At 35.7% G+C, this 12,608-nt stretch overlaps 1 protein-coding gene across 13 annotated transcripts in view; it reads right to left on the minus strand.

Annotated features, from left to right (window-relative positions):
* Positions 1–282: 282 nt before the first annotated feature.
* The window catches only part of LOC113100348 (C2 domain-containing protein 5-like), a 35,599-nt gene continuing 23,273 nt past the window's right edge, over positions 283–12,608 (minus strand). For 6 of the 13 annotated variants that reach the window (XM_026265166.1, XM_026265169.1, XM_026265161.1 and 3 more), the window contains 17 exons: positions 11,937–12,051; positions 11,657–11,746; positions 10,433–10,624; positions 9,948–10,134; positions 9,687–9,851; positions 9,436–9,576; positions 9,275–9,338; positions 9,116–9,177; positions 8,763–8,858; positions 8,512–8,601; positions 5,668–5,755; positions 5,502–5,582; positions 4,730–4,765; positions 4,310–4,411; positions 2,725–2,918; positions 1,334–1,480; positions 283–1,249 (listed from right to left, as the gene is read on the minus strand). In XM_026265166.1, the coding sequence (XP_026120951.1) occupies positions 1,124–1,249; positions 1,334–1,480; positions 2,725–2,918; positions 4,310–4,411; positions 4,730–4,765; positions 5,502–5,582; positions 5,668–5,755; positions 8,512–8,601; positions 8,763–8,858; positions 9,116–9,177; positions 9,275–9,338; positions 9,436–9,576; positions 9,687–9,851; positions 9,948–10,134; positions 10,433–10,624; positions 11,657–11,746; positions 11,937–12,051 (1,976 nt within the window). In that variant the 3' untranslated portion in view covers positions 283–1,123. Of the gene's footprint in view, positions 1,250–1,333; positions 1,481–2,724; positions 2,919–4,309; positions 4,412–4,729; positions 4,766–5,501; positions 5,583–5,667; positions 5,756–8,511; positions 8,602–8,762; positions 8,859–9,115; positions 9,178–9,274; positions 9,339–9,435; positions 9,577–9,686; positions 9,852–9,947; positions 10,135–10,432; positions 10,625–11,575; positions 11,747–11,936; positions 12,052–12,608 lie in introns of all 13 variants that reach the window. The other 7 variants (XM_026265164.1, XM_026265162.1, XM_026265158.1 and 4 more) reach the window with 3 other exon arrangements.

Consider the following 12,608-nt stretch of genomic DNA (forward strand, 5'->3'; position numbering starts at 1 on the left):
TTTTTTAAATTCTGAGAACTCAGAATTTGAATAATTATTTAGTGTCTTAACCTTGCTAAAAAAAATATAATACGCACACATACATATGTATATATATGTTTGTGTATGTATAGACTTGTTATAGCACTTAACGTTATATCATTCCTCTTTTGTTGTTTTTGATTGCTTCCATTGTCCTCATTTGTAAGTCGCTTTGGATAAAAGCTTCTGCTAAATGACTAAATGTAAATACACACACACACACACATTAAAAACAGAATAATTTAACACGGACTAAACACATCAGAGCAATAATAGTTTTATTCAATTATATTAATGCGCAATTTAGATTTGTCCTCAGGCAAACACATACAAAATAACAGCATTAAGTCAGTCCACACAATAGCAGAGTCGTCCACCTTCATATCCAGACCCATCATCTGTACATTCAAATGTCAGTCCATGGTGAATGACAACTCCACCTTAAAATATCTTCTTTTTCTTATGATTAACTGGCATTGCACATGCAAGAGAATCGGACCGGCCTTGCAGAAGTCCGACCCAAACATTACGTTTAAATAAAAGCATACATTGTGGCACATGAAAAGCAAACAAACATTTCCAGCATATGACATGATTTGAAAGAGATCAGTAAGAGATGACAGGAAGTGTCTTATTTGAAACCAGTATTCAAAATCATGAACTGGATGTCCATGTGAGTGCATCAGTAGTTTATACCTTTATTTAAATACAAAACATGGCCATTTAGAGAGTCGTTGACGCATTTACACACTCTTTGCGAACACAAAAGATGCATTTTTTTAGACCTTTTGAATTTGGTAGCTGCCTCCATCACATCTGGACAAAATGGAATGTGAACAACAATGGCCAATACATAGAAACATGGCAGACATCCTTTCTGAAAGGCTTCCGATGGAGGAATTTTTTTATATTCTGAAATAAAAAAAAATATTGGCCATTTAAAGGGTCTAAAACATGACACTTGGGAAAACTAATCAATAAGGTCTAGATTTTTGCTTCTTTTTGGAGATTTGGTTGGTAGATTCAGCATGAACTGCTTCAAATGGCATGGTTCATGCTAAGACTTGTTTACTTGAGAATTTGTCGGTGTGTGTATGTGTGTTCACGTTCCTTCCCCGCCGTTGGAGGTCTGTGTTGTGGCTGACTGTGGCTGTACCGAAGTCAACTCGAGTTCAGATTCTCGGACAAAAATAACAGCATCCCCACTGACATTAATTAGGCACTGCGCCTGTAAAATACAGCATGAGCATAAATGAATAAACATGATGGGTTGAGTGTGTACGAATGTGTGTGTGACTGTGCATGTATTAACCTGATTCTTGTTCGGGTTCTCCATGAACACACACTCCTTCATGCTGTAAGAGACGACAGCATTTCCTCCGAGTGCAGCGACATGGGCGCGAACCATCGCAAATACTTCAGCAATAAACGTATGCAGGAACCCACTTACACCTCCCTCCTAAAACATAAGAAAAAAATATATAATAGTAATAATACAATGTAAAAACAAAACGAAATAATATTAACACCAAGAATATAAAAACAATTACTATTTACTAATTGTAATGACTTTTAAAAACATTAATATTATTAAAATATTTAAAATTAAATTAAAAGGAACAATATTTTGCACTAGTACTATTATTATTACTCATTTAATGATGTTAAATTTTATATTATTACTACTAATAATAACATTACTTATATAATAAGTAATATTAACAACAAGTTACAACAATATTAATACCAACATTAATGTTTACAGTTATAATTATTTGTAAAAAAAGAATATTATTAAAATACTTAATATTAATCATATTATTATATTAACAATTTTAATAGCACACAATATTAAACTATTAATAGTAATCCTAATACTTTCATTACAATTAATGTTAATACTTGTAATTAATTGTAATATTTTTATTGTTATTAAAATAAATTATTTAAATAATATCTAATATTAACATAAAAATATGTTTGTAATTTTCATTACTATTATTAATTCTAATTAATTTGAATAATATTTATATTATTAAAATATATTGTGTAATTTTTTAGCATTAATAAAAAAATAAACACCAATAATATTTATTATTGTTATTACTATTAATATTATTTGACATCAGTTATTTTAATTGCATTAACATAATTAACATTATTTTTTCCCAAAATATATATTTTTTCCATTTAAATTTTTCGGATTCCATTTTTTTAAGTTTTAATTTTTCTGGATTGCATTTCTTTCTGTTTTAATTTAGTTTCCGTCCCTATTTAGTGAGAGGACAGAAGCTAAAATCACTGCGCACTTCCGTGTGTAAAAAACGAAGCCGCGCTTCTGTGCCATTCATTAACACAGACACGCAGAACATGCGGGATTCATATTTAAATAGACTTTTCCGGCTTAATATTCACAGTTATTAGTCCATATCGTGATTTGATGTGAGTGCAATGACCTACTTTTGATTAATTCATTCAAAATTCCGTGACATTCCGCGTTAAACTGTAAATTCCATTTTTATGACTGGATTCCGTGATTCTGTCCATGTTTTCTGCATCGCAGAAATCATAGGGCCCTACATTATACACATTTAATAATAATTTATTATTAACAATAATAAGCAGCAGCAAATTTCTTAATCCGTGACAAAATGAATGAGTCTGAACAGGGATTTATGGTAGTAAAAACAGTGAGACTGCTACCTCTCTGAGTGAGGAGGTCTCTCTAATGAAGAACATGTTGATGATGCCAAGGTATTTGATGATCTTTGCTCCAGGAATGAAGGAGAGCGGGGTCATTTTGACCACTGCGACAGAACTGCCCGAGTAGGAACGATTTGACCGAAGAGAACGAGAGCGACCTTCAGGCAGCGGGCTGGCCTTCTCCATAGATGATGCTGTTGACAGTAAGAGAGCGAGAGGGAAAGAGAGAGGGGTAGAGAGAAAAGAAAGAGGGGGGTGGAAGATACCAGACATGGCCTTCAGAGGGCGCTGTACAAGACCGACGGATGTGACAAGACAAACATAGTGTGACTGAGGAAAAAGGGCATGTGTGTATTTGTGTGTAGAAAATCAGCAGCATGTGATCAAAGCAAAGCAACAGTACTGCACCATGCAAATAAACAGCATGCAAATACAGAGACAGGAGGAGAGAAAGAATGAATGCATGCATGTTCAGTCTCCCTTGATAAATCACAGGATGATGAGCTTTGAAGAGGAAGGACACTTTGTCCATCAAGAGTGTGAAAGAGCTTGAAATCTCAAAGCTGTAATACATCATGCATGACGCTGCATCACAATTGTTACACAGAGCGCTAATACGCATGCAAACTATCTGTCAGTGGACTGAATTAGGGCTGGGTGTTATATCCAGTATTAATATGGTTATTTTGTAGACAGCATACAATAAAGCAACAGAGAATAGAGTTTTTTTTTTTTTAGCTATAACACCCAACCCTTGACTGTGCAACCTGTACAGCCATACTTATGATGCATTAATGAATCGTGCTTTACTCTGCATGGGCCCATGACAGAGTTGGTCTGTGCTTTATTTATTCTCATCACATCAGCAAGCTCAATTATGAAATCACTCAGGCACAACTGAAAGAGAGACTCATCTTGGTTCCTCACTAGGATGTAACCTTAACTTTCACACTCTGTCCATCAAGTTTGATCGGATCGGCGTATGGCAGAAAGACTGCTGGACATAGTGTGTAAGGATGTGTGTAGAAGTATAGACTGTAGTCAGAGTAGATGCCATTTTAAATTTGACATTTGATTTTTAATAAATACGATGCTGTGAGGGTTAAAAGATAAATGCCACACTACTGTGTACCTAGGACTTTAAAACAATATTAAAAACATTGAACCAGAGCCCCATTTTCGTCCACATTAAATAAAATATGTATATATATAAATATATATATTAAACAAAAAATCAATAATTCACCAAATAAAATAATTAAAAAAAAAACAACTTGTTTTTAAGGAACACCGAAATGAAAACATACTCCTAAATCATTTTACTTCCATACTGTTTTACATACAAAATACAAAAAAAATATACTGTATTAATTTAAATATATTTTTTTGTGTTAAGAATGTGTTATTTTAATGGTATTTGGAATAATGTGCACCTATGAAATGAACATAATAAAACCAAGAAAATTTGTATTAAGGGCCCATTTTGATTTTGTCTTAAAGTTAAAGATCCTTTTAAGTATGCAGACTACTCCAACTAGGGTCTATGTGATTGTGTATGTAAGCGAGTATGCGTGTGTGCTCCTACTTGTTTTAACCGATCCGCGTCTTATGGTGTGAGCTTTCAGTTTAAGCTGCTCTATCCAGGAGCTGCATCTGTCTGCAAAGGAACTGTAATCAACTGAGGGGGCTGGACACACACACACACACACACACACACATATATATTCATTCAGAAACAAACACAGATGGACACAAACACACACAGAAATATGTGCACATACATACATGCAAGTACATACACACAACGACACAACAGAGGGATAAAGAGAAGAGGAAACAAGACATAGAAAGAAAGAAGGAAAAAAAGAAAAAGGGGTAAAATGGATGATGCTGGGGTGTGTGCTGCAGCACCTCAAACTGTCCCACACAAAAGGAGCAGAAATCAAAAGGGGAAAAAAACCACCCTGCTGCCTCCAGAAATCTCAGCAACGGATCAGGTACTGACCTCTGGCTGATGGATGGCTGCCAACCTCTGACAGACCTGAGACACACACAGGAAACCAATGCAGTGTTAAAGGGATGACACCAAAGAAAACAGGATTTTCATGCAATGTAAAAAAAAAAAAAAAATTCTCTAATGTTAGAATTGTATTTTTTAATGAAAATAAATAAATAAATGCATTTAATTTTGGAACAAGTAACTTATGCAATTTAAATCGGCAATATAATAGTTATTTCACCAGTATCTCAGATTTTGTTTTTATTATTATTATTATTTATTTTTTATTTATAGGTATTAACCAATATTGGATATTTAACTTTTAAGATATCATTATTAAGAGAACATTATCTGGCCAGTGTTGTTTTAGTTTAATTTACACAATTAAATTTTTTATTAATATTTTGAATGTTTTTTTTTAATATATATTTTCTGGTTTCAATTTCAATTTTAAAGTTTAGTAATTTAGTTGTTTTTACCTCTTTTTTATTTTTATTTTTATTTTTTTACTTTTTTAATACTATGCCTATATAGTTTTTATTATTCATTTCAGCTTTAGTTACAATAGTACATCAAATTAAACAAACAAACAAAAATAAAAATCAGCTGAGGTTTATTTAATTTTGAGTACGAAAATGTATTTTACGGCTTTAGTTTTAACAATCTATAATTATGCACCTAGCACTAACATAAAAGGATTCCAGCAAACTTTTAAAGAGCTCTAAAGGACTGTATGGGACATCGGGTGAAGTTTAAAGCCAGGATTCAACAGAATTACCTTTGGGGGAGATGGAAGAAGAAGATGTTTCAGCATTGAGCTCCAGATTGAACTGAAGCTGCTCGTCATTTTCTGTTATGGCTGCAAAGGACAATCAAGACTGAGGACCAGCTTTTCAAAAAGGTGTGTCTTACGTGAACATACTGTACATACAGCACATGCTTACCCTTTATCGGTGTCTTTTCCCCACTTTGTTTGCCATTTTCCAAAGTCTGCACTTTGTCAAAGCTCAATGCCACAGCTGTCACCGCCACCTGCCAAATAAACAACACAGAGCAACAGGGCTGAGCAATATGGCCAAAAACCATTATCACAATACAATCTTTCACATCAATCTTCATTTCTTTCAAGTTTAAAGGCAGGTTTTTGCTCCTAATTGAAAGTTGTAGAAACCTGACCGTTAGTTTCTGCATGTTCTAATGAGTGATATTTCAAATCATGAAACAGGTTTGTGTTGCCTGACTTAGCTGATGCATATCTTCAGCACAGTTTGCAGTGCAGGCTGCGATATAAATAATTGTAGCAGAAATGAGTCAAATCAGACAAATCAAAGAGTCTATCAGAGCTGTGTGCATTGAAACATGAGCTGAATTCCTCAGGAAGTCATAAATCAGTTCTAGTGCCACAAGAACCAAGCAAGATAACCAACCAACCAACTTGTTCACACAACAGCTTTCAACATTAACACCAATAGAACAATTATTGACAATTTTAATTCGAAGAAGAGATTGTCAAATTTATTGTTCGTGATTGAAATGCAACGCTGGACATCACATGTAAACCCAGGAGATCAAGTTAAATACTTGCATTGACCCCCCCCCCCCCACCGCCACTGAAACCAGACTGAAATTCCTAAGGGGGAAGGGCTTTAAACCTTTGTCTTCACAGAAAAGTCCTTTGCCAGAGAATGGCAAAGAAACCCTTTTTATACATTATATATGGACCAGAATGAACTCAAAAAAGACTTATGAATGAATCATTCCATTGCTTAACTCCATATTCATTTACGTGTAACCCACACATTTGACTATCATGTATAATCACTTATTGTGTATGTCTTTTGATAACTATAGGATCCCTAGTCATGTCTAGTATTGAAATAATCGCATTTTCTTGCTTGATATTGTCCTGACAATCATTTATTTGTAAAATATATCATAATCATGTTATAGGAATCATGTCCAAAATTAGATCCTGTGAGGCAAGAACCACATGCTTGGTAAGATAAACAAATGATTTATGATACCCACCCCAAGAACATATCTGATTGGTCAAGGCAACATTTGAGGGGTGGCCAACAGGAAAGTTTAAATACTTTGGACACGATTAAATCTTGCTTTTAGTTCTAGTCTAGCTGCTGCTATTAGCCATGTCGGCTTTTAGTCCAGCATTGCTTGTGCTATCAGTCATGCGGGCTTTTAGTCTGCTTTTAGTTCCAGCCTTGCTCGTGCTATCAGTCATGCCTGCTCTTAGCTTTTAGCTTGTAGCTTTTCTACCTAGCTTTAGCTTGTAGCATCTAGCCATGCGGTAGTCATCATTGTTCTTTGAGCGCGGTTCCAGCGTGCCTGCCTGCTGCTACTATGCCACGATGAGAAAGAAAACAACCTAGTCTCGTCCAACTTTATTTCTTTTCTTTTCCGTTTGAGAGTTTCGTGTTCTGAGTTAAGTTTTGTAACGTCCATTCAACTTCAACCAGCGAACACGACTCTGCACTTTCAGCCAACGCCCAACCACGGGCTTCCCAAGACGTCACTTCAGCCACTACTGAACTTCCAGCCAATCAGCGACACCGGGATACCCCTTTCAACTGGAGTCCCTTTCACAGCAAACGAAGGCAACGTATTCCCAGATATTTGTTGTGCTGGTGTATCTAATATAATTTTAACCCCATTGAGGAACTCAATGCGAGCGCTAATTACGTGATTGATGGTTGTTCATGTCTATGCAATTTAACGTATTGCTGTTAACTTGGGATTCCATATTTCCATTCTCTTAAACTCATCTTTCCCTAACTTTCGACCTTCCTGCAACTTGTGTGAATGTGTGTGTGCGTGTGTTTATGTGTTAGATTAGTTTATATGTCTTCGATTTATCTAATAAAGCCTTATTCATATTGAAAAGAGAAGTATCTTGTGTTTTGTGCTTACAAGTTAATGTCTTAAACTGCCGATCTTGTTACTGTGCTAATTGATAGTGTTTTCACTATAGTTTGGATATTAGTATCCAGCGCAGATTTGATGTTAAACGGCTCGTTCACTGAACCGCAGGCGCGTCTCCGTGAACAGCCGTGAAACAGTGATTCTGTTCAAATTCCCTTTAAAATCTTAAATGATTCCCTTTGAGCTAAATTGACCTGTTTCCCTTACATAATATTCTAATATTATTATTTATTTGTCTCTTAGAAATGCACATTTGACTGTAGTTTGAGTTGACAGTAGTAGTAGCCTAGAGTAAGGATACAAATATGTAAATAAACAATAAATATCTAATATCAGTAACATTTACAAAAATTGTAAAAACCTCAGTTTCATACGGTGAAATGTAATTATTCTGATTTTTTGAGTTATATTAAAATTAAAAGTTGGTCTTGCATAGTAGCATTCATTTAGATCATGATAACCACAATTAAAACCACACATATAGCACCTAAATATCATGGTAAATGTTTAACTATATGGTTTCTAGGTATTTGTACAAAAAAAAAAAAAACAGTAGTGTAAATACATTTAGTATAAATGCACAAAAAAAAACTGTAGTTGTATTCCATTACTCCTTTAATACATGTCTACATTAATAACATAATTTTATATGAATATACCACATTACCACATTCACCCATTCCTACTGACCAATTTTGTAGGACATTAAAAAAAATAATCTAAACAGGACAAACAAACCTTAAATGTTCCTTTCTTACTTTCGTTTTTGTTGTTTAACAGTAATGAGGTCACAAACTAAAAGTTTAATACCATATTTAACAAAAACATAATAAGGTCAGGTGTGTTCTCACCTGAATAAGCTCATCTTCAGGTATGGCTACTGTGAAGTTCAGGTGACAAAGACAGCATGGGACCATGGACCGCAGTTTGAAGTACAAGCTCTACAGAGCACACATATAACCCAGTTAGAGTAGTGATATCCAAACATTATTTATTCACTTGGTTTAGCTGGTCCATATCAACTATAATCGTACTAATCTCCTCAGGAAAAAAAACCTGATAAACATATTCAGAAAATATGTATTCAGGAAAAGGTATTCACCTTAAGCAGGTTCTCACAGAGGTCACTGAAAATCTTATTCAGTCCCTGATTGGTCAAGTTGGCGTTTAGGCGGAAGACCCTCACGGAGGTAAACATCTGAAGAAAAATTTACAACAACATATTAGCATTATACAGAGACAATAAATCTGTCTTTCCAGAGAAAACATAATAAAAATAGCTTCATCTGTCTGCAAATATTAGGGCAACAGTAACTGTCTTCATTGTTGGCTCTTGCTCCCATTCTGGCTTTATTAAAATACTGTTGGGTTCTGTTGAGTCTTGAAGATGTAAACACATCAACACACTATCTGCACTTTTCAGGAGATGGACAGGTTCGCTGTGATGAACAGTACCTGTATAGCTGAAGTCCAGTTCTGAATCCCAGGCATGATTTCAGTGTTGCAGCTGTAGAATCCTGAAGGAAAGACAAGACAATGTTCATAAACGCAGGTGATTATATAGCCAAGTAAACACAGAATAGAGTCCAACAGTGGTCTAGCAGATGTGTTTACCTGCTGGGGTGGGGGAATCAGTCAGAAGGGCATGTATATCCTCCACAGCATCCGTGTCATCAATCTAGAAGAGTATAAAAACGTTTAAAATGCAAAATGCATTTCCAGCATCTCCATGTTCGTCTGTCGCATCCATAAACCTCCAGAACAAACAAACTTACCTCCAACACAAAGGCATCCTTCTTCCCATGGGATAAGTCTATTTCTGACACATCATCTGAGCTCTCTGAGTGAGAACGAAAGAGACGAGACCTCTGACGGGGCTCAGGGATCGGCGAACCAATGATCTCTTCCACAACCTCCTATGATGAACAAAAAAAAACTATTAAAACGTTTTAGCTGTGTTTTTAAAAGAGGAACAAGCGGATAAAATAAAAGACTTGAAATACACTTGACGTGTATATGCACTTACAGGAGGGTTGATTTCATACAGTTCTTTGTTTTTAGTAATGGTGTCATTGATTTTCTTCTGCATATTAGAGATGTGCTGTTCATATGTGATGTCACTGGGAGTTTTTCCCACAATCTGGATTCCTCCGGGACTGGGTAAAGCTGTCAGATAAACTCCTGTTGCAGACTAGATGCAACAAACCACAGCTTTGAGCATGAAAAATGGTCAAATTTAATAAAGTACACTAAACGCACTGAGCATTGCTGGTAATTTCACACTGACCGCTAATCCTAGAAGCATGGTCTCTCCCACGCTGATTTGGATACGTAGCCCGAATAAAGCATTCATGCCCCGTAGCTTCAATTTGTTCATCAGCTGTGTGTGGAGCTCGTACTCTAGAAATGGCAGAAGATTACTAATGGCCATGGCGTTCACTTCTCCCTGGGCCTTCTTTTTAGTCCTGCACAGCCTACAGTGAGATGCAGAGAACACAATGGGTTGACTTGACCATCATCCAAACTAATTATTCACGTGGGACACTTTAAAAAAAGCATAATGTCTGCTTTTATTAATTCACTGAAATGTAATGTTGTGATGTCATTTTTTCTAGTTAAAATTGTAATCTAAAATGTAAAATGTGATTTAGTTTATAAATGCAGCCCTACAAACTGTAATTTAAAGCATGTTTCACTAAATAGCACATATACTATTTGTGCTATAGTGCAGTATGCAGCACAATAATATAGCATTCAGATAGCATATTTTACCTGGCCTGAATCAGGCAGCCCTTCCCGGTGACGCTGGCTTCAGTAGGCAGGTCGATTGTTGTGAAGAGGACGTCGGGCACTTTGTAGCGGCGACAGCAGTAGCAATAGGTAAGCTGGGCAGGAAATGGTATATTCAACTCATCGTACGGTATGTGGCAAAACCCACAGCCAGGGGACACCACCTCCTCAAATCTTACAGAAATAAACACTGTAATTAGTACATGAACAATAACACAAGAGAACACAGAGACCTAAAACTGAATACAATTACTACATAAGCATACAAATTTGTAAAGACGGTATTATTTTTTTAACATAAAATATACAAATGCAGAGATGCAGGACTTAATTTGGTTAGTAGCTGTATATAAAACATCCTAAGCAGACATAGACAGACACATACACACACACACACCAATTTAATTAGTATTGTTTAGTACTGAGATTAAAGGAAAAGTTCACCCAAAATGTAATTTAAGTTATGATTTACTTACACTTTTTTCATTCCAAACCGTTTGGTTTTAATGCCACCATGAAATCCAAATTCACAATACTGCAGTGTTTATTACAAATTGTTTATCCATCCATATCATTTTTTAATGTGAGCTTGTCATTTTTAAATCAAAAATATTAACTTTCCCTCCTTCACGCTAAACAAAATTTCTTCAGATAAGATCACAGGAAACGACAACGATCTAATCAATTCAAAATCCTGTCCTATATTCTTTTCTGTATTTTTCTCCTTGTTTAAGAAGCCATTTCACTCAGATATATGTCACAATTTCTGTTTCATACCGATGTTAGGAGCTACTGTACTCTATTAAGGAAAAGTAGTGACATATCTTTTCTATATTGTGATTTACAAAAAATATTTTATATTCACAATAAGATTTATAACATTAATTTAGAAAACAGACAAGATGAATTGTCATTTTATGCTGTCTTTAAAGTTATTTTATGATTTTAGATGACTAATTATGGATTATTTTCTTGGTGCACCCTTTTTGACTTTTGATATGACATGAGGGGAGAGTTAATAAACACATTTGTTTTTGTATTTTTTGGGTGAACTATTCTTATAAGAGTCCCTTAGCAGGGGGCCAAAGGTGTGTGTGTATGTGTCTGTGTGTGTCATTAACCTACCCTAGCGAGGCTGAACTACCCATATCCCCCTCGACCCTCTCTGACCCTGTAGAAAAGACACAAAGCGGTTGCTGTGACAACCTGAGTTCGGTGTCCAGAGGGCCGTCCTGCATGAATCGGGAGCTGAGGATCGCTGCGGTGCCCGACGCTGACAGAATACACACCTCCTCGCTGCAAACACACGAAGCACATAATCAGAGCCTTTCATCATGTCTGGATGACCAAATGAGAAAGTAGTGCAACTAAAAAACAAGATTCATTTAATTCACTCCCTCAACTGTCTTGAAAAACCTAAAAACCGTTGAGAACCAGTGTGTGAAAAGATCCTCAAGAGTTGAGGATTGTGTGTGTGTTTAAGTACCAGATACTGGTGGACTCGCTGTAGCCCACCACAGCGTGGCAGCCAAGAGATTTGGCATGAGACTTTATTTCCTGACGGATCTCCTCCCACCACGCATCCCTTGTCTCCGGCTCGTCTGAAACAAACATATTTATATAATATAATCACACACACCACTGGCACATAAACACCTCCACTCACTTTAGCAGCATACTAGCCCTGTTAGCTGGTTTCTTGACTCTCCCAAATCTGCCACAACTCACAATCGTGTTTATTTGTTTGTTTATTATTACCGTCTATATCAGGGATTCCCAAAGTGTTTTTTTGTAGGCTGAACCTCTTTGACCAGATTTCTTTAATGAATATTTCAATATTGCAAACTCACGGTTCTCTGATGTAGGTAAATGGTCTCACTGACTGTTAGTAAGTTTTTTTTAATTTTAATATTATTAATTGATCATAATTTGTAATTTTTATGATTGAATTAGTAGCCTTTCATCAACTCACAAACCCCTTGCAGTTTTTTCATGACTCCAGGTAAAACAAAACTGCTCTATATCAATAAAATGCTAGATTTGATATTTGAGTCCCATAGTAGAATGGCGTTTATCCCTGAATTGTCCAAAGCATTATGGCCTGTTTACACCAAGGACTATAACATTAGTCAATTCATATCAATTTGTAATATTTGCT

This window comes from Carassius auratus, unplaced genomic scaffold, assembly GCF_003368295.1.
Source record: "Carassius auratus strain Wakin unplaced genomic scaffold, ASM336829v1 scaf_tig00217248, whole genome shotgun sequence".
NCBI lineage: Eukaryota > Metazoa > Chordata > Actinopteri > Cypriniformes > Cyprinidae > Carassius > Carassius auratus.